The 23,378-nt window shown below is 39.8% G+C and overlaps 1 protein-coding gene across 3 annotated transcripts; it reads left to right on the top strand.

Annotated features, from left to right (window-relative positions):
- Window positions 1-13,712: 13,712 nt before the first annotated feature.
- LOC115008033 (von Willebrand factor A domain-containing protein 1-like) lies at window positions 13,713-22,114 on the top strand. 3 transcript variants are annotated; one of them, XM_029431289.1, is made up of 6 exons: window positions 13,713-13,914; window positions 14,021-14,107; window positions 18,678-19,217; window positions 19,348-19,626; window positions 19,969-20,244; window positions 20,461-22,114. In XM_029431289.1, the coding sequence occupies exons 2-6, from the start codon at window positions 14,026-14,028 to the stop codon at window positions 20,745-20,747; spliced, it is 1,464 nt and encodes a 487-aa protein (XP_029287149.1). In that variant the 5' UTR covers window positions 13,713-13,914; window positions 14,021-14,025; the 3' UTR covers window positions 20,748-22,114. The 3 variants fall into 3 exon arrangements, with proteins under 3 accessions (XP_029287149.1, XP_029287150.1, XP_029287148.1); XM_029431290.1 differs by lacking the exon at window positions 13,713-13,914 and having other exon boundaries at window positions 13,923-14,107; window positions 20,464-22,114; XM_029431288.1 differs by lacking the exon at window positions 13,713-13,914 and having other exon boundaries at window positions 13,923-14,107.
- Window positions 22,115-23,378: the final 1,264 nt, after the last annotated feature.

Below are 23,378 nucleotides of genomic sequence, written 5' to 3'. Positions count from 1 at the left end.
AGAGTTGGAGTCTATTCAAGGTCCACTTACTCGCCACAATCAAAGATTATTGTCAGTGATTAATCTGCAGATTATTCTCTAGATAAATAGATTAAACTTTTTGTCTCTCAAAGGTCAGAATATGGTGAAAAATGTCAATCCATATCTTTGAAATGCTAGGTCCGTTCAGAGGACGCGCTTCACAGTATTTGTTTGTGTTGCAGTTCCAGCGTTGAATACTCGAAGGTAAAAAGGCAACACAGACAGAACTTCAGGACAAAGTAGACTCATTTCCATTTCACTAAATTATTCGGGCCATGCCAAACTAACATTTGGGCCTGGTGGCCTTCATCAGAGCACCTTTGGGTGTTCAACACTGTGCCTTTGAAATGCCTTGTTTTGTTTGATCAACAGTCAAAAACCCAAATATATTTAATTAACTCTCATAAAAGATTAAGAAACCGCACTTCAAATTTGAGAAACTAGAATCAAATAATTGTTGTAATCAATAGTAACCAATTCATTTTCTATCGATTGACCAAAATTAAATTGCTAGACTTATCTTCCAACCATATCACATGGTCTTCATCTTGGTTGGCGTTGACTCAGTTGTCATGGAGACAGACTGTTGACATGTGAGCTCAGTTGCTGTAATGATTTAATCCATAAAACCTTTATGACTTCTTGTCCATGTTGCCTTAAAATATACAAAATAATAATGCTGGACCTTGGAAATAGTTTGAATAAACAATCCCAACTCGAGATCCACTTATCAAGGAATGAAATGGAGAATGCTAATTTTAATAAGTGTGTGTGTGTGTGTGTGTGTGTGTGTGTGTGTGTGTGTGTGTGTGTGTGTGTGTGTGTGTGTGTGTGTCAATATCATGATTTTCTAAAGATGCAGTACACCCACCAAGAACTGGGAGTCTCAGGCTCTGCTCTCTCCCTGCTCAAATCTTACCTCAAAGACCGCACCTACAGGGTAACTTGGAGAGGATCTGTGTCAGCTCACTACTGGGGTTCCTCAGGGCTCCGTCCTTGGTCCCCTTCTCTTTTCTCTGTACACCAATTTATTTGTCTCTATCATTCACTCTCAGGGCTTCTCCTACCACAGCTATGCAGATGACAAATCTCTGCTTGTCTGGCTGACATCTTTCTGTGGATGTCTGCAAACCAATTGAAGCTCAACCTCGACAAGACCGAACCTTTCCTTCCAGGGAAGGGCTCTCCAATCCAAGACCTTACTATTAACATTGCCACCTTCGGTTGTTTCCCCGACACGGACTGCAAGGAATCTGGGTGTGATACTGGACGACAACAGCCCGCTCCTGCAGATACACTCTTTACAACATCAGGAGGATACATCCTCTACTCACTCAGAAGGCGACGCAGGTTCTTGTCCAGGCTCTTTTCATCTCACGTCTTGACTACTGCAACTCCCTCCTTGCTGGACTGCCTACATGTGTCATCCGACCTCTACAGCTCATCCAGAATGCAGCAGCCCGACTGGTCTTTACCTGCCCAAGTTCTCCCACACCTGCTCCTCCACTCCCTCCACTGGTTACCAGTGGCTGCTCGAATCTGCTTCAAAACTCTGGTGCTGGCCTACCGTGCTGTGAATGGATCAGGCCCTTCCTACATCCAGGCCATGGTCAAACTATACACCCCAGCTGCTCACTTCACTCTGCATCGGCCAATCGGCTCGCTACTCCCTCACTGCGAGTGGGACTAAATATCAAACTATTCCTTAAATGAAAAAAGCTCTAATTTCTAATTCATCTTTGATGAAAATTATCTGTGGTATTCTGTTTCTCCATGTTTGCTGGTGAAGAACGTAAACAGTTCTTGTGTGGTCCTTTGAGCAAAATAAAAGTCAATCAACACAAACAAATCAATGTAATGACACCGGTGGAAGCATTTCAGTCTGATCCAATACTTTTTTCAGCTGTTAAAGTCATTACTAACATAAATTCTGGAGAAATGACTGTTTTACATGCACACAGATAAAACTAGAACTTGTAGCATGAAAATAGTGCCACCCACAGCTAAGCACTTCAACAAACCCTCCAAACTACCAGAATAAAGTCAGTAATGAGAAGAAGGCATGAAGAGCCCGGGGGCTCACTATAAACCCCAAACTGAGCAGATGTTTGAGACTAAAATATAGCATCAGTGCTTCAAACATGAGCTGTGTGATAGAGAAAGCCTGATGAGAGACTTCTAATGACGTTTATGACTCATCCACACTGAACGGCCGACACAAACAGAGACACTGCGGTTAATACTGAAGACAACCCGCTGCTGCCGCCATCTTAAAGCAACAAGACAATGTTGAATAGTGACGCATGCAGAACATTGACAGCTAAAGTGCTGCAGTGTCAGATACCAAAAGGAATGTAGGTAACTGTTTTGGTGTTTGTTTTTTTTCGCATTGAGCACCACATGTATATGTTGATATAAAATATTGATTATGGAAGCTTTAAGTACAATTAATGAAAGTAATGATTGGACATAATGACCCACTTTCCATCATTAATGACTAAAATATAATTTCTTAAGTATTTTTTATTGTATCAGCATCTGATTCCCTAATTTTCCTGTTAAATCTCATTTCCATTCTTATGATGTCTTCTAAATATGAACCTTTTCAGATATATTTGATTTCACAGATATGTGGAAGAGTTATTACCTTAAATCCACTAAATCTTAAGATCATACACAAGGTACTATCAAAATGGTCCAAAATGCATTTATATATTGGTGATAAATGTGACTTAATCATATGTCTTGTCCAAAGTTTAACACCAAATATTGGGACTGCAAACATTGTTGAAATCTTCCTAAAACCGTGTGTACAAATTTGTCTTCAATTTATATTCATTCTAATATAATATATAAATAATATAAAACAATATATTCTTTCTCAAAAGGGTTCACACAAGTTAGTTTTTTAAGATGTAACCTTTTATAAGTTATTTTACCAACTTCCCTTTTGGTTAACTTGTATTAAACCCCCACCTCTTTCTTTTTTAATTTGCCAATATGTTGTTACTTTTGTTGTGTGAAGTTATTCTGTAGATTAACTGAGTATAGCAAGAAATTATCTTTTCAGTCTTATGCTTTCTTCTTTTTTTCACGTTTGTCGAATGTGTTATTGTTTATACCTGGACAGGTATGTTTAAAATGTAGGTGAGATAAACAATCATTAAATGTTTTGTCTGAAAATGTTCTTGGTGGAAAGGAGATATCGGCAGTGAGAGAGAGGGTTAACGAATAAACTTCCATCTTAAAGAGAATCCTCGTATTTTAATTATTGTTTATTATACCATGGTTATGGGACATACTTGTTTCTGATTGGCTGACAGGTGTCTGTGGTATATCAGGACACCAGTCAACAGTTTAATCAAAAAATCAGTTTAATTACTATTTAACATTTCATAGTAATTTATATGTAAAACCTTGACCTTCTGGTGGTGTTGGATGAATAGTAAATGGATCACCAAATTCATTAGAATTCATCCTCTGGGACCATGTCTGTACAAAATGTAAAGGCAACACATTTAATATTTCTAAGAAAGCAACATTCTTATGTCTATGTCTTGTCAATCTTTACAGAGGAGCAATAAAAAAGCATCCTGACTGGAAACCTAGCAAACAGGCACGGGATGTGCACGGCTGCAACGGGTGATTAAAACTGTCAAGAACATCATTGGTATCAATCTACCAAGTGATATCGGTGAAGTGCCTGCGAAGAGCCCAAAGGATATTAAAGGCCAATACCCACCCCAGCCACAGCCACAGCCTGTGCACTTTGCTGCCGTCTGGCAAGAGATACAGAAGTACCCGCTGATGTACCACCAGACTACAAAGCAGCTTCTTTCCTCACACTGTGAGACTCCTAAACTCAACCTCCACTATGATTGATCTTTTACCTGAAACACTCTGATTGATGGATTGATTGATTGGTCCCAGGTCACCGCAGGTCACACATGCTGCTGCGGTGACATCATATTACTTTCCTGTCATTTCCGGCTCAATGCTGAAAACTAAAGCGAATCAGTTTGTGCGTTTGTGTGCCTGGAGCTTCTGCAGATATAATGTGTGACAATAATATTAACCTAACTGCTGAGTTATTCTCTGTAGTCTGACCAAAATCGATGAGGAAATGTGTTTACGTGTAGAGCACAAACATGGTTTACCAGTGAAGCAGTTTTATATGAGTTACTTCTTTTTGTAATTCTTACTGCAAACAAAATACCTGTGATGTTGTGCTACACCTGCAGCTGATTGTTTCCGCTCTGTGGTCAGTCTGCTGGAGAATATAATGAAGACTAAAAATCCAGTCAATACATCATTTACAGCATGCTGTGAAATTGAAAGCACATAAATATCTCTTGCTTTTGAAGCCTCTGGGCTTTTAATCAGCAGAACAATTTGACCGTTTAGAAACCTTGTGATGCCTGGAAGAGAAATGTTGCAACATTTAATGTTTTGACAAAACCAAAGTGTCTAGTTTATGTGTTTTTAAAGGAATGGTCAATAGTGTTTTTTATGTTTTACCTAATTCCCAATCATATAGTCAATATAACCGCTCATCACTGACAAAAGCATTTTGTGTTGTTTTACTGTTTAAATTAGATTTTGCAGCAATAATAAATAAAAACCAGTTTGACGTTCACAGTGTTATGTGTTCTGTACAGAAAAGGTAAGAACAATGCATTAAACCCTTGTCTCAAATTGCACGTGTGTGTCGTTCAGTGATTTACCTCCATTGTTTTATTTGAATAGCCTCAAAGATTGTCAGTAATTTACACACCTACTTGAGCTGTGTGCAGCACAAACTCAGATTGTGGTTGCTCATGGCATGATGGAAGAAGACTCCTTCTTCATTAAAACAACGTGAGTTTCTTTGGCTGAACCGTAAACAAACAGACCATCGTCTCGTCTGTTGCATCTCTGCTCACAAGTGTTAACTGTATTAAATCCCATTCATTGCCTGGAGGTTGGAAACCTCTGATCTACATCATAATGGTGGACAATAGTGAGCTGTAATAAAACTTATATCTGATTAGTCATTAAAGTATGTGAAAATACTGGTCTGGACTTGTAGTGTGAAGATAAAAGGTTCAAACTGACTTTGTCTTTATAGACTAAAAATGCACTGTTGGTAAAAAAAATCAAAAAATAGAGAGAGAGAGAGAGAGAGAGAGAGAGAGAGAGAGAGAGAGAGGAGGAGAGAGAGAGAGAGAGAACAGATAGAAGAGAAGAGAGAGAGAGAGAGGAGAGAGAGAGAGAGAGACAGAGACAGAGAGAGAGAGAGAAGTAGAGAGAGAGATAGGCAAGATAGATATAGAGCGATATATTATATAAGAAATAGATAATAGATATTTATATATATATAATCTATAAACAGATATATATAAGATATATCTAACCCTAAACATCTATAAGAATACAAGCAAGATACTATATATATCCTATATCTATCAGCCTATATATCTATCTATCTATATAATACATATATACAATATATGATACATATCTTACCAGAGATATGACAGAGAGTGTCATTTAAATCTGGACATGACTTTCACTGGAAACGGCTCATGTTGCTGCACCCATTACTGAAGAATGTGTGTTTCAGTATTTCATAACAGTGTTACGTGACTCCTCTGGACCCACAGTGCACACTTTCTGAAGCTACAATCATAAAGACTGTTTGTATTTACAAACACAGTGCAGGTGACAGATAGACAGATAGATAGACAGACAGACAGACAGACAGATAGATAGATAGATAGATAGATAGATAGATAGATAGATAGATAGATAGATAGATAGATAGATAGATAGATAGATAGACAGACAGACAGACAGACAGACAGACAGACAGACAGACAGACAGACAGACAGACAGACAGACAGACAGACAGATAGATAGACAGACAGACAGACAGACAGACAGACAGACAGACAGACAGACAGACAGACAGACAGACAGACAGACAGACAGACAGACAGACAGACAGACAGACAGACAGACAGACAGACAGACAGATAGATAGATAGATAGACAGACAGACAGACAGACAGACAGACAGACAGACAGACAGACAGACAGACAGACAGACAGACAGACAGACAGATAGATAGATAGATAGATAGATAGATAGATAGATAGATACTTTATTAATCCCGAGGGAAATCTAGGCATCCAGTATCTTAAAAGACATGACATACAACATTACCCATCTGCCCCCCCCCCCCCTCCTGCCATTACAAATATAAAGTACAAATAAGAATTAAAATAAAAAGTAAAATTAAGTAATAAGACTGTTATAAATACAATAAAACTGTTATGTACTGTCAAAGAAAGTACAGATGACTCTGCCCTTTTGTTATGCAGAGTGTCCATGTTTGCAGTCCAGTCCAGCTTGTCGTCCAGCTGCAGCCCCAGATATTTATAGGTCCTGAATAACAATGACTGTTAATTGATGTGGCCCTAAATATATTTCCAAACCAAATTCAAGCCTTCAGATTAAACCAGAAACTAAATGAATCTATAAATGACTTTTAACACCATTGCTTTGCCACCATATTCCCGCTGGGGCTTTCAACAAAGGTCATGACAAAGGTCGTGTAGCACCCCGAGGTACCCGCAACTGTATTATACTGTATTCAGATTCATTTCTCTGCATTTTTCCAGGCTCATTTTCCAGCTACTTAGTGCTGGCTTCACGACAGTTTTTACCTTTGCGTCTCTGTTTTCTCTCCCAGTTCACTTTGTCACAGCGTCCCTCACACAATTTCCTGCATCCTTTCCCAAAGGTCCTGCATCTTTCCTCATGAATGACCGTTGTGATATTTGTATCGGATTTGAAATGTGACAGGCAGACATTAAAACTAATTACACGACTTCAGCTGCTCCATTAGCTAAATGGAGTTAGAATCAGAAACCCGCCATCATCTATCACACACCAGTCGAACAAATCAGCCTTCACATGGATGGATGAAATTGTTTTCAGAGAGTATCTAACTGGCGAAATGCCCACTCCCTTTGCGAGCAGCCAAAGATGCATTGATGAAGTGCTTCTCCGTGTTTTATGAGGCAGCTGAAGGTTAGTGCTCTCTAGACTGACACCAAAGAGTATTATTTATTCCAGCAGACTCATCTCCTGACAGAGCTCTGAAACTGGTGATTAGAATTTTACTCTGTGCCAGCTTTCTGACACACACAATAAAACACACAAACACACACACACACACACACACACACACACACACACACACACACACACACACACACACACACACACACACACACGGAGTGAAGTCATTTCACACTTTGACATTTAAATAAGAGATAAATTGTGTTTTGTTTGTGTGCTGTGGGAATTTCTCTTTTCTACATCATTGTATGTATGCATAAATGATATATAGATAAGACCGGCTGATGTGGGAAAAGTTATAAAATCACATCTCTTTCTTTCTTGCATTGTCTCTTTTGTTGTTTTCTGTTCCTCTTCAGCTCCTCACCATCCAAGATATATTATTGTACTTTGGAGCAATTCTGTGCACCATTTTGCACATAAAAAGACACACCTGGGTGACGTGATACACATTACCAATGATTGCCAACAAAAGCAGTGAAGAAGAAGACCGCAACCTGGAGGTAAACTATGCTGGATTTAAAATACTTATAAAGAAATCAGCTTTGTATAATGAAGGGAAGCATTTAAAACCAAGGATTCACACCGGTGCTTTGGTGAGTGATGTAAGCATATAGCTTTTGTTTGTTTACTCCAGGAAATCCCACCTCTATGTACAGTCTGGGGATGTGGGATTGATGGCATAAGAGGAAAGATTCCCATTAGGATTAAAATACTGTGCATTGACAATATTACACCACATCAATTAAATGTGGTTTTAATTACATTGAGCATCGATCTTCATGTGAGGCGTCTATATTTCTTTTCCTTTCCAGCATGCCCGTATTAGTGAGTGCCAAGTCGAATATACCACAGCTTTGAGATTAATCAGAGTTCCCCAAAGTGTGTTGTCATATCTTCCCAAATTGTAGGTGTATTTCAAATCTGTCAACAAGCATTAACGATGCAATGAAAAATGGTTGCTTGTTAGACAATCCATAAATATCTCACATAATTACAAGCCCATATGTTGCACCCTTTGGCTCTATGTAAAAAAACAACACTTGCACACACCCTCACACATACCCCAGACTCACAAACACACACGTTATGCTCATAAGATGTTTGTCCATGCAAACATAAAGAGAAAGCTCCTCTTCATGGGAAATTCCAGTTTTCCATATTACAGGGAAGGCTGGTGATGCTGCAGGCCCCGACATGCAGCAGACTGCAGGTGAGTACGGAGGCAGAAGGAAGCAAGGCTCCATCCTTATTAATCTGTCCTTTGAGTCCATGCCTCTAATCAATACCTGCTCTGCGTATTATGTTTTCACTGCTTCTTTTTCTTGGTTCAAAGTTTGCCTTGAGGACTTTCCAATGTTCAAACTAAAAAACCCTGAGCTCAAGTTTTCACTGCACATTTTAAAGAGCATGTTCGTTATGGAAGCATTTAGTGTTAAAGGGGAAAAGGTTACCACTTAGTTCGTGTCCCGTGTGATCAATATAATCATATCACTGTATTACAAATCCTGACAATTTGTGCAGCAGAGGCAGAGGGCTGACAGCACATTCATCTGGAAGTTAATCAGCTGGACTCCTCAGCAGAGGCAAAGCTTATCAACATGGTGTTAATAAAATGGCTTTTTAATAGCACATCTTCCTTCTTTGTGCACAATCAGGCCGTGATGTTTTTACACTGTGAAGAATGAAGTGCTGGTAGTTCGTTAATCATGTATGTCTTCATGCTGCACGCACGTAATGAATTTATAATACCGCTTGCACGGTCTTCTCATACATTAAATGAGATGGGAGCGTGAACACATGAACTCATACTCACATGCTGGAAGTTAATGTCTCGCTTATTATACACAAAACTATGAAAATCAAAAGCAATTTGTTTCAAGTGGAAGTAAAAACCGCATGTACCCCAGTGAGATGATGGAGAATGAGAAGTATTTCTGATTATAGAGCTGGAAAAAACGACTTTATAATTACAAGCAGTGTCCAAAATTCATACTACAATGTGACGTCAGTTGTCAATCAAGCTGCAACTTTGGAGAGCTACTGTCAGTTAAAGTTTTATTATGTTGCTTTCCAAGTTTGGTTTGGAGCAGTTTGACTACCACCCATGCATTGCATTGTGTGAGTATAGTGTCCATTAAATGCACACTCAAAAATCAACCATATTTAGTATGCACACTTTCTGATTTGAGTATACTTTATTTTGCCACTTTTCCAGTGTGAACACACTAATATAATCCTGACCATGAATGTCTCTATGAAGAAATATTACCAAAATGTTTCAGACTTTATAATAAAAATCTGACATCAAGTCTGTTTATATTTCTGATTCACAAGTCACGTCACAAGTGAAAAGCTCAGGTTTGATTTTTAAAATATCCATGACACACTGAAAAATAGATTAAAATACTTTTAATAAGAGTAGAAATATGGGGAAATGATTAAGGATACCAAAATGTTTTAGATTTTAGATTCTACTGTAAATAAAAGCCATTGTGTTCCTCGTTGATTGTGTGCCATGCATGCATGTGTCATTGTTTTCAGTTTAACTATGGAGAGTCTGGTCAACTCAAGAGTGTTAAATCAGGTTGGATTACGAGCATTAAAGCCAGAGGGATTCTAATACAGTAATATTACAGAGTTTACACCAGGTTTGGCCGTCAGTAAAGATATTATGAGATGACAACCTACAAACATCAGATGAATCTTTATTTTTTTCAAAACAGATTACAGTTTAATATTTATGATGCTCCGCACAAATTGTTCATTGGGTGTAAGGAAAGATGGTCTGTTGATGTTTGGTACAAACCTAAAATCTGAACATATGGTCTTGTGAAAAACAACTCCAGTGCAGAGCGTTAGGTGAAGAAGAACTTAATGAAAAGTCAAAGATCTCTGAGCGCACACATTACTATTGGCTGTTTAATCACCTCCCTGAAGAGAAAGTGCCGTATTTCTTATGTGATTTAGGTGGGAGTAAAGACAAAATTCCATTTCATGTTTTAAGCCCCACTAGCTAAAAATGATTAGACTATTATTATATATATATATACAGTATATCTCAAAAGTGAGTACACCCTTTAGATTTTTGCAAATATTCTGTTATATCCTTTCAGGGGATAACATTATCCTACTGAAACTTTGATATAACTTAAAGTAGTCAGTGTGCTGCTTGAATAACAGTATAGATTTATTGTCCTTTGAAAATTACTCAGTACACAGCTGTTAATGTCTAAACAGCTGGCAACAAAAGTGAGTACACCCCATAGTGAACATGTCCTAATTGTGCCCAATGATGTTGTTTTCCCGCCCTGGTGTCATGTGACTCGTTAGTGTTACAAGGATTCAGGTGTAAATGATAAGCAGGGCTGTTAAATTTGGTGTTTTGGGCACAATTCTCTCTGAATGCTGGACAACATGGCACCTCATGGCAAGGAACTCTCTGAGCGGCTGAAAAAAAGGATTATTGCGCTTCACAAAGATGGCCTTGGCTATAAGAAGATTGCCAACACCATGAAAATGAGTTGCAGCACAGTGGCTAAGATCATACAGCGGTTTTCCAGGACAGGTTCCACTCGGAACAGGCCTCGCCAGGGTCGACCAAAGAAGTTGAGTCCACGTGCTCAGCGTCATATCCAGAGGTTGGTTTCCAAAAATAGACGTGCGAGTGCTTCCAGCATTGCTGCAGAGGTTGCAGAAGTGGGATGTCAGCCTGTCAGTGCCCAGACCATACGCCGCACACTGCATCAAATCGGTTTGTATGGCCGTCGCCCCAGACAGAAGCCCCTTCTGAAACCGATGCATAAGAAAGCCCGCAAACAGTTTGCTGAAGACAATGAATCCAAGAACATGAGTTACTGGAACCATGTCCTGTGGTCTGATGAGACCAAAATAAACCTGTTTGGGTCAGATGGTGTCCGGCGTGTGTGGCGGCACCCTGGTGAGGAGTACCAAGACAAATGTGTTTTGCCTACAGTCAAGCATGGTGGTGGCAGCATCATGGTCTGGGGCTGCATGAGTGCTGCCGGCACTGGGGAGCTGCATTTCATTGAGGGACACATGAATTCCAATATATACTGTGACATCCTGCAGCAGAGCATGATCCCCTCTCTTCGGAAACTGGGCCGTAGGGCAGTTTTCCAACATGATAATGACCCTAAACACACCTCCAAGATGACAACGGCCTTGCTGAAGAAGCTGAAGGTTAAGGTGATGGACTGGCCAAGTATGTCTCCAGACCTAAACCCAATTGAGCACATGTGGGGCATCCTCAAGAGGAAGGTGGAGGAGTGCAAGGTGTCCAACATCCGTGCGCTCCGTGATGTCGTCGTGGAGGAGTGGAAGAAGATTCCAGAAGCAACCTGTGCAGCTCTGGTGAATTCCATGCCCAGGAGGGTTAAAGCAGTGCTAGATAACAATGGTGGTCACACAAAATATTGACACTTTGGGCACAATTTAGACATGTTCACTATGGGGTGTACTCACTTTTGTTGCCAGCTGTTTAGACATTAACAGCTGTGTACTGAGTAATTTTCAAAGGACAATAAATCTATACTGTTATTCAAGCAGCACACTGACTACTTTAAGTTATATCAAAGTTTCAGTAGGATAATGTTATCCCCTGAAAGGATATAACAGAATATTTGCAAAAATCTAAAGGGTGTACTCACTTTTGAGATATACTGTATATATATATATATATATATATATAGTTATACAGTGTTTCAGGAAGGGGACATTTTTTGACAGATTTTATTTGTAGAACAGGAGATAATGTTCTTAATGTTAGGCTGCATGTTTTGTTCTTGGCTAATGTTTCACCACTGCAGCAGTAGCCTATTCTTTGGGTCTTATAAGTCCACAATAAATAACATACTTAAAAATCATATCCACTTGTTTCCCGTCTTTATACTAAGCTGAGCTGTCACCTGCTGACAGTAGCTTCATATTTACAGACTTAAAGTTAATGTTAACATAGGGTAGGAATACGTTATCCACTCGTTATCAATACATTGGCTGTAAGGTTCACTGTCAGCCGACGTAGCCTATATCTAACGTACCTCTAACGTAGTCACATAGGTATTTCCGTACTATATTTCCGTAGGTAAGTATTCACGTACGTATTCACGTATGTCTAACGTAACGTAACGTCTGCATAACTTATGAAGCACACGTCGGGTAATTTTGAACATGCTCAAAACATCAGCGTTCAACAACGCACCCCAGCGTAACACAGTGAGCTCTTAACGAATACTACTTAAACCTTATATCTACGTACACCAGCGTGTTGCAGATATTTTGTATACGCCATATTTTTGTATACATTATGCATTCGTCTGATACATTTTGTATAAGTAAGTGATGCGATATCAATAGGTTAGACATGCGTATCTGTATATGTTCACTTTTCCGATCCGATCCGATGAAAAGTTGGACGTATTTGGACTTTTCATATACGCCGGCATACGTTCCTGTCATACGGATATGTGTGACAGGGCCTTAAGGGTGGTATCAATCTTCTCACCGAACTCTCCACGAGTTGGTAAATAAGTGTTTCATCAAATGAACTATTCATTTAACGTGCGCTGCTTTGAGAAAATCAAAGCAAATCACAATATGTCTTCCAAGCATCATCTGGAGACAAGATGCATGTGTAATTAATTCATCTTCTACCAAAATTAGAAGACTTCAGGATTCATGAATCTGTAGACTGTGTGTCTCCATGAGCAGACTGAACAGATACCAGCATGGTAAGTAAGCAAAGTTTATCAAGGCATAATCAAAACATGGCCTCTCTAAAATGTTATTGTTCTATTATCTGTCTCCATCTCACCATCCTGAACCCTGTCTGAGACAAACATTAAAAACTCTGCACGTATAAGCACATTCTTATTTTCCACATTTTTCCAGTGAAGGAAGAACCTTCTTGGCACTCTCATCTCAAGAGGCACATTCAGTCAGTGAGAGTCCTTCATTTATTTAGCCTTTTATCTGTGTTGGCACACACACACACACACACACACACACACACACACACACACACACACACACACACACACACACACACACACACGGGGGAGGTGAGGCAGGGATGTGGGTTCTTGTCCTTGTTTCTCATGCATGTCAATAGTCTGCACTTGATCTAAGTTATCTTTCTGATAAGTGGCAGTTTTGTGGTCAGCCTGAGGGGCTTCCAGGGTGTCTCCAGAGGAAATGAAGACCGGATCAGTTTCACTGTTCATTCCTCCAGCACAAGATAATGTAGAGGGAAAACAGATGAGATCATTTGTTTCTTGCAGCCACAGCAGACATTTAATTCTGGCCTGCTGATGAGATTTTCTTCGTTCCTCCGGGACACAGTCTGTTACATGGGGGTCTATTTGGTCAGGTGCCTGTCTGTTTGTATAAATAGGTGTGACCCCTGCCTTGATTGAGGAAATTACAGTGCAGGAGGAAACAGCAATCATCAAGAAAACATCTCTCCTGTGAAGTCCCATCAAAGACAGATAAACTCCAGCAAAAAGTGACAATGACTTGATGTCCTGGCTCAGCAGCTAGAGGAGGAGGAGTAATATAGACTAGAGAGTGAAACAGCTTTGCGGACTGGGAGAGAAGAACATTTACATTGAAGGAAATAACTGCACCGCACAAACATTGCATTGCAGTACGCATGACGCAACAGTGTTTGCCGAAGAAAAGTTCGGAAGACCAGTGTAGTAGTAAAACTCTGCGGAAGAGGCGACAGAGGTGCAGACTGGACCAGACAGTGAGTGATCTGAGCGATGGGCGCCGGTGAAGGAAGACCCGGTGTTGATTAGTTCACCTGCCTGTGCTGTTTCTAATCAATTTCCTTTATTTTAAATGCTGTTCAGAAAGGATGATGGGCTTTTTATTTCGCTGTGTTCTTCTCTGGGCGATGTTGCAGCGGAGCAACACGCATATTGCTGTACCTGCCACAGGTGAGTTGATAACACACGCTACAGACATGAAATAGAAACAGAGCAGGCACATGGCCGAATGAAACATGAACTGACATAATACACAAAATAAATATTTAGATTGTTATTTCCTTCTTATTTAGTGTTAAATTGGGGAACTTTGATGTTTTGTAAATGGAGTCTGGGCTGAAAGTTAAACCTTCAGAAAAAAATGTGTTTGCTTCATGGTAAAAGTCACAATTTATGAAAAACACTGTACAGAATTTAAACAAAGCTGCAAACAAATGTTTAACAACATGCTAGACACATTTCCGTAGGCAGTCTGGTAAACTTAAACAAGTCCACACATGGACAGTGATGACAGTGAGTTTTCGCGTGGTGGTGCATTGCGTAACAGTGTTTCATTACTTTTAAGTCAGGACATGTAATGGGTGTGTCTTTTAATATGGTCCAAGTGTGTGCTCTAATCAATATAATGGCCTGTAATCATCATAATGGGTGTAAAAAATTACTGTTATTGGCTACCATATGAAAAGTTATTGTGAAGAAACTCAAGGTTTTATTTCTATTTATTGGATCATGCGCTCACATTAATTTACTTAAATACTGCATCTAGTACTAGTATTTCAATGTAATGCTTCTTTATGGTTGTTGTACTTTTTACTCCACTACTTTTATCTGACAGCTGCAGATACTCTTCAGATTGTGATTTTACATGCACAACTCATGATCAATGTGTAAAATAATCAATAATGAATCAATAATATAATCATTTATATTATATGTTAACACTCACAGAGGGCATTTCCTTGCATAACGAGTACTTTTGGAACATTGTGATGATAATAGTTCTGTTCATTTACTTAAGATGATGAATTCAGGTCTTTTACTTCTAATGGTCTATTAAATAAAATAAAAAGTAAAGAATCTGGATACTTCTTCCACCACTGCAGGTGATGTCAGATTTATGTTTCATAGGTTTAAACTGCAAAAGAAGGCAGCTGGCTCGACTGGACTGAAGTTGTTTTTATGACTTCCTATGGAACAAATGATCAGGGTGTATTAACTACAACAAGCTACGGAAAATCTAATTTTGTCCAAATGATGACACCACAAATATTACAGCCATATTGGACCTCAATCAGTTTATAGAAACATTATGCAAGTAAACAGTACACCAGTCTGCCCGAAATCATTTTCCGTTGCGTAAAGTGGTACTCCAGCAATTTGTTTTTGCACTTACATAAAGTTGAGACACTCAAAACCACATTTTAAGAAGAAGTGTCAAAATAGTTTCAGTGGCTCTGCAGTGGAGCCACCACCACACACTTGATCTTTCCCCTGTGTGTAGTGCCTGCATGTACAAAAAGGCTGCTCACACAGCGACATCATGGATAAACCTCCTGAAGCTCAAGCTGAGGAAGAATCTCCGTGGCCGTAGTTAAGTAAATACATGACTCTGACAAAACCTATGTTTTTACTTGTGAGCTATGTCGAGAGTGCCTCTTTAAACACAAAACAATGTGTTGGGTTTAGAGGTTGGGATTAAACAAACAGGAAGTCATGTGTTAATATGTGCTTTAGAGGTGCTGGTAGGGGGATGTTGTGACAGAGCCGGGCTTCCAGTCTTTGTGTTCGCTAAGTGCAGCTAAGTTCCCTGCCTCTCAGCTTCATTTAGCGTGCAGACGTGAGAGTGGTATCGATCTTATCATCTAACTTCAGCAAGAAAGCAAATCATTGTATCATCAGTGAGAGGTCTGAAGGTAGAATAGGGGATGAAGAGATCAGAGATAAAAACTGGTGCTCATTCGTGCAGTGCAGAACTAAAGCTGAATTCTCCACATTTTCTCAGTAATGCAGGTAAACTGTAAACTATATGGTATTCCTCTCAAGGAGCAGTTCATTACTGTATGATAAGGACAATAGGAGCTTTGTTCTTAATGTTGACTTTGACATAGAGGAAGTTGAGGTGCTCACAGGTGGCCACCGCTAATTAAAAGTAAATATTTTTGACTTATTAAGTTAGAGATCGCTCCAACAAAGCACACATGGAATGTGTGGAATCTTTAACTCATTTGACTTGACTTTCACTTTTTTGCAGGAAATCTGCAAAAGTTTAAAAGGCAGCAGAGCAACATAGTGTTTATGTGTAAAATGTTTCCGATCACCAAGAGTTTAGAAGTAGCGTGTGTCGATTTTGATCCGACACAGACTGATTCTCTACCATCTGTCCGTTTGATGTCGGCGCATGTTGATATTGCACTCAGTAAACTTCACAGGAAGCATTAACATATTTTCCATTCATCTGTGCAGTGAGGCATAGGGCCTTGGCACAGCATAAAGCAAATTAAATGACAGATGACACGCTCAATTCTCTCTCACATACAAGTACATATTCACGTGTATTTTTACTCTGATGAACGCAAAGATGGAGCAATTCCTCTAAATCTCCATGAACAACTCTAAACCAACCATCTCCCCTCAACTTTCACGTTACTTTGTTCTCTGTTTCATGTTCCCCTTTCAGCTTCTCCCCTTTGCCTCCATGTGTATATACATGTTTATATATATATGTATGTACACATGTATTTCCAAAGAGGTTTCACCTCTTTCCCCCTTAGCTTAGCTTCTCTTCTCCTCTTTGTAAGTTATTTGTTTTTCATTAAAACGTTAGCTGTCACGTCTTCGCCTGAGTGCACTGTTCTCCCTCAGTTTATCCGTCCCTGTTTATTTTCCTGCTGCTTAATTTTCTGCCTCCCCAGTAAAAGTTTTATGATTATGGACCACTGCTGCAATAAATGATGGGTGTGTTCAGCGGAGAAGCTGTAAATGGAAAAGAGTGTGAACGATATGGAAGAAGTGAGGCAATAAAGCAGATGTGTGTATAATATAGGGGACAATTAGGAAGGACTCACACATTATAACTCATATAACTCACACATTTAAAATAACCCTCAATCCAGATTTTTCTAAGAACGAATGTCAGTGTATTAGTTTTTTTTATGTAACAGATGTAAGACTAATATGTCATGAACTGCATGCACCAAATGTAGCAGAAGTCACATGCACGGAGCAGGATTATTAGGAAACACTCAGTATTTTCCAGGAGGAACAGATGAGCGAGTCACCAAATGTACTGGACAAGTATCTGATTGTGCAGGACGGAGCTTGCAGGTAGAATTGATTATTTTCATTGAAAATAATTCCACTAAGACGACTTTTTGATACGAAATGGATCATAATAGCTTCTGAGAAATGATGAAAGGCGAAGACAGGGAAACCAGCATGTGTTCATTCAAGTGGAGAGATCGTAATATTTGGGATGTGATTTCCCTTTTTCGCTCTGAACTGCTTTTTTCTTGTTTTTGTAAATCGCACTCCGGTTTCATATGATGAATCGACTAATTCTCTTTATTATTTTATGCTCTGCTGTAGCTCCATTTAAAGTATTCTCAATGTAATATTTTTCTGACATGTTTTGATACTTTTGAGCAAATTGTTCTCAGGATTTCAGCGTTATGTATGAAACAAGGCACCTCATATACCTGTTCATATTAATGCTTCCCCAAGGACAGCAATGGCATCTGTGACATTAATAAGATCAGTCTTGCCAAAGATACTTTAAATCAGTGTCCACTTCCTTTTACGACTGAGATATTTATAGTCATGACGGGATGGTTCCTCACTGCCAACAGTTTCTAGCTTTGACTGTAGGCACATGATAAGTCACAACGTTTTATGAAAATGCCATGTTTTCCATTAATTAAAAACTTGAACTAAAAAAGGGGGAAATTAAGCACTACTTTAAAGCTGCTATTACCAATATATTTATAGATTTAAAAAATGATAGAACACAAAAGTGTATGTGAAACGAGATAGTTTGTAGTGAGAGACTCAGAGAATCACCATAAATAAAGAAGCATTTAGCAGCTAAGAGCTAAAAGGACAGTGAATGCTGGACTTATATTCACCAGTGGGCCAGAAACATGACTCCATATGAATTCTCGTCTTACTTTTCATATCCTGTATTATAGTGTTGTTCTCAAACAATTCGTTCAAAAGAAACAAATCTTCTGCTTGAACAAACTGAACTAAAGCAGTTCAGTTATGAGCGAACTCGCTTAGAGAGTGATTCAAATCATTTGTTTGCAAACGGAAAATTCTCCAACTAAATTCTCCGCTCACTGACTTATCCTTCATGGACGACTGTTCTCAGTTCACTGATTAGCGAGCTAAACTGAATGTTCGGCTGTGTTTCAGTGAGTGGGACTACGCAGTCTCAGCTCCGGTCAAGCACTGCGAGGGAAAGGTGAATGTTCAGTGATTAGTTCACACCAGAAGCACTCATATCACTTATCTCCTAGATGAGTAAATAAAGTGTAACTGTACGCCATATCAAGATAAAGGTGATAATATGTCAATTTTGTTGACAGCTTGTTATCGCTGCCCCCAAGTGGCCAAAACGTTTTTTGAATGCAGGTTTGAACCATGTTTGATGGCATGAACTTGAAAAACAGTAAACCTGTCAATCATAACAATAAAGACTCATGTATTGAAGTGACCTTCCGGTTTTTCCTTCTGTTCTGTACAGTGTTAAACTGCTGTGAAGGGGATATTCTCCTTCTGCTGGACTCTTCAGGAAGTATAGCAAACTACGAGTTCAAGCGCCTGTTGCACTTCACCACGGAGCTGCTTCACCCCTTCTCATTGGGCCGGGGCCACGTAAGAGTCGGGCTGCTGCAGGTGGGCACAAACCCTAATGTGGAGTTCGGTCTGGACGTCCACAACGATCAGCACAGTCTGCAGAAAGCTCTGCGCAGTGTCAGCCAGCTGCAGGGAGACACCAACACCGAGGCGGCGCTCAGGGTGGCCCAGCGGCTTCTGACAGAGACAGGCGAGAACATGCCAAAGATACTGTTGTGGCTGACTGATGGTGTGCAGCCCGGAGACGTGGACGCGCCGATGTCTGAGCTGAAGGCACAGGGAGTGTCTGTCTTAGCTGTGTCTACAGTACATGGCAACTACCAGGTGTTACAACGCGCAGTGACACCTCCACTGGAGTCTCATCTCTACTCTGTGGACATAGATACCATCAACATCATCACAGAGGACCTGAGGGACGCCGTTATCAGTATGTGTGTGTTTGAATATGAGGTTAAGAGCAGTAGAGGCAGTGGTTCCACACTTTTATAAAGATATTGTTATCCTTTATGTTTTATCTCACTCTGCCTGTATTTCCTCTCCTCTCGTCTTATCTGTAGAAATTATTCGTTCCGAACGGCTGCGTGTGGTTCACTTGACTTCCCACAGTGCTGTGCTGCTGTGGCGTCCTGTTCTGAACGCAGACAGCGGTTACTATGAGGTCTTGTACAACTCTATGTGGAAAACCGACCCTGAAGCTAGAAGCACTCTCCCAGGCGACTCCAGCTGGGTCGAGCTGACCAACCTGCAGCCTGATACCACCTACACAGCCGCCCTCCGCCCAGAGTCCAACCAGAGGCTGTTTAACACACTATCTGTTAACTTCACCACACTTCCTGGTGAGAGGATTTAAAGGAGATTTCCCCTTTAAAAACATGTCTTTTTACAATCCTGTAATGCACTTAAAAAAAACATACATGACAAAAAAAACAACCGAGGAGAAGAAAAAGTCTTCAAACGTTTGTCATCAAATTGCAGATGCTTGAATTTAGATAGAAATATATCACACAACTGGAGACCCAGTCATTCAACACACTCTACATCTGATCAGGTGCTGCATAGCAATCTGTGTAAAGCACACTAAGTTTAGACATAAATCCATTTTAATGAACCTTAATTTGCTGCAGCTAGTCACCACCTCTCCTGTGTCTCTTGACCCCCTTTGCCTCCTCTCCCCTCAGATGTTTTAAGCCCAGAAGTTGTCTCTGTGTCAGACTCTGGCCCTCGTCAGATCCGTGTGAGCTGGGGTCCCCTGCAGCCAGCTCGAGTCCAGAGATATAAGGTGGAGTATGGAGCTATTCCAAGCGGAGACGTCCACACCCTGACATTACCCAGCCAGCAGAACTCTAGTTTACTGACTGGCCTGCAGCCGGACACTCAGTACCTCGTCACAGTCAGTGCTCTGCATATGAATGGAAAAGAAAGAGCCATGTCTGTAAGGGCATGCACTCAAGAGGGTACGTATTCCATGTTTTGATTTCTCTTTGCACAAGTGTGTATCTTGCAGTTGTTCTTCCTTACAGATCATTTAAATGTCTTCCTTAAAAGCTTTGCATTTGTTTTGTATATTTCTCTTTTCTTGAAAGTTGACCATTTAGAGTGCATTCGTGAATCATTCCTGCATTAGCTTCACTTGACCCGTCTGTTTAAATCTTTCCTTTGTTCTCATGCAGCAGCTCTGCCAGCCCTTACCGACCTTCACTTGACCCCAGTGGAGCGTCAGGAGGTGCAAGTAGCATGGCAGGCCAGTCAGGAAGGTTTGAAAGGCTACTGGCTGACCTGGGAGAGAGAAAACTCCCACAGCTCCTCCTCGAAGCCATCAATCTCCTCCGTCTACCTGCCTCCTACCTCTCGTTCGACGCGTCTTGTGCACATCGCACCGAGCAGTCGAGTGTGTGTGTCCCCGGTCTACAGCTCGGGGCGAGGAGACGGGTTATGCTGCACTGCAAAGAAGCATTAAGGTTGACTGAGCTGAATATTATTATCTGCTTTTTTTCTTCTTAATACCTGCATTATGTTCATACATAGCAGGGTTGGTTCATTAGAGGAAGTGTAATTTCCCATTTGCCTATCTCTTCTCTCAACCAGAGTCTGCAGCAATCAGTGGTGTAATTATATATTTTTATCATCAACTTTGCAGGAAGGTCGCCCACCACAGCACCACAGCTATCATATCAGTTAGTCAGGAACATACACAGATACAAGACTATGCAGGTAGGCAGCATTCACAGTATGTGTGAGCAGCTATTAGAAACATAAATTAAGGTCTGCACACTGTAGCTCCCTTAAGTGCAATTTCTCAGCACATCCAGAAGTGATATTTTGAGCTAATGATCTTCTTTAGACTAGACCTTTATACTTTCATTACCGCCTTCTATTGGTCCAGTATCTGCTTTCAATTGTCTACTATGCATTTTTCAACTATTGTTATTGGAAATGATTATTTATCATTATGTTTATCGGCCTACTTGAAATTATATGAACATTTTCTCTTCTCCTTGCAAGTATTCAAAGTTCTTAAAATGTTGTAAATGTAAAGTGTTGTCCTGTCCTGTATTTTCCTTCCTAGCTGTCCTGTCATGTCACGTCAAAATTAAAATGACTGGTATCACCTGGCATATAGTTTTAACCCTCAAACCTTTTTAATTCACAATGTTTTCAATTTAACGATGTCTTCTTCACAAATCTAATTATTTTTCTACTTTTTGGATGAACGAGTCTAATATTAGCTTCAAGCTGAAGAGGCCTGTTAATGTTTTTCTATAGCACTTTGAAACTTATAAAAACTATTTGTGAAAACAATCCAAATGTATTAATATAAAAGGTCGTATTACACACAGCGGTATCAGTGCAAAGTTATTTTCCCCAAAAAAGAAATTGCGGGCAACAAACCATCGTGCTGATGTATGCCGGCAAGTATTTTGGAATACTTTTTACTATCTATAAATACATTGTTGATTTTTTTATTTGCCATTTTGTTCATTACATGGAAAGTTTCAAATGTTCTTATTTGAATGAGTCAGAAAAAAATCAATTGTTCTCTTCGTTTCGCTGATGGACGTTTAGCAGTTGCATCATACGCCACTCAGTGAAATCAGAGAATGTGATGCTTGTGAAGCATGAAGAGGATTGTTGTACTTTAAGTTATCGGCTCTTCTGATCAGACGTAGCTCAAAAGGGTTTTATTGCTGACAGTGAATATGTACTGTGAATATATATTTTTGATATTATTTGTTTTGTAAATTTTGAAAATTGTGGCCAGGTTTGTCTGGGCAAATTAAAAGACAAGAGAAATAAGATTTCTATTAAATATATTTTCACAGTGTCCATAGGCATTTGAGTGATTTCTTTTGTTGGAAGGGAATAAAATAATCTGTATTAAAATGTTTTGTCCTGAAATGTATTTGGTTGCTTACAGCCATCTAGTGGCTGTTTGCTGCCATCACAACTTCAGAAATGAAAAAGTAAATGGTGGACTTCGTGTCTTCTTGTCATGTGACATAAATTACTCTCTTAGCAGAATTAGAGTTTAGGTTCGTAATATTTTATTACTTTACTTGAACACACACGAAGCTGTTCATGAAACATATTTACAGATCGATTCACAGATTGCACAGATAGAAAGTAATGAAGAACACAAGTTTTGTTTTCTAACTTGTGTTATTGATACAAATATTAGTAAAGATAGTTATAAGAAAAGGTATAAATCGTCTGCTGAATGTCCTGCACATATAAATCGTTCTCTGTAAGATTGAAGAAAGATTATCACTTGCTGGATATAGGATATACTTTTGAACCTTGCAACACCTTCACAGCACATACACCACACATCCATGTATTGCTTTAATGGCTGATCTTAATTTTAGTTCATGTTTATTTAAATGTCCACAGTGTGAATTACCTCCTTGTCACAATTTCTGAACCAGTTTGTGACAAATGGTAAATTAATAATCCAGTTTTCTGACCACTCAAAGTGGTTTTACACCATGATGCTCTGCGATTCTCTATTCACACACTGATAGAAGAGGCTCATCAGGATCTAATCTAAATGCTCATTCATATAGAGCCTTCGAGAATCTTGCCCATGGACTGGAAGAGCCAAGGATTGAACCGCAGATCTACTAATTGGTGGACGGCACGTTCTACCTCCGCTCAAATGGTGTCTTGTACAAGATGTGAACGCAGAACCTCTCGCACCCCGAGCAAGAATCATGCCTTTGGCTGGATTAGAGATTATTAATCTTATTATAAAACAGTTTCAGTGTTTATTGGCGCTCACCTGTGGCCTGGTGACATGAAGCCAAAACATAAGTGCTATTAATTTTTTTTTTTTGCTTGTTTGCTGAAAACCCACACACAAGCAAGAAGCACACAAACGGAAAGGTTCCCAGTTCCCAGAGGATGATGACGAAACAAATCGAGTTGCAAAGGAAGCACATTTTATTCAGGGAAGCTGATTAATCTCCTGTGTTTCATTAACATGCACCTCAAGCTCCCCAAGGCATAAAACATTGTGTTGCTTATTGGCTTTCTGACAGCCTAAAGGGGATCGTCTCTCCAGCCCGTAGCACAAAGACACCTCTGCTGTCAG

Source organism: Cottoperca gobio, chromosome 5 (genome assembly GCF_900634415.1).
Source record: "Cottoperca gobio chromosome 5, fCotGob3.1, whole genome shotgun sequence".
In the NCBI taxonomy this organism is placed as follows: Eukaryota; Metazoa; Chordata; class Actinopteri; order Perciformes; family Bovichtidae; genus Cottoperca; species Cottoperca gobio.
The sequence above is the reverse complement of the archived record's forward strand: the minus strand, read 5'-3'. Positions and strand labels throughout refer to the sequence as shown.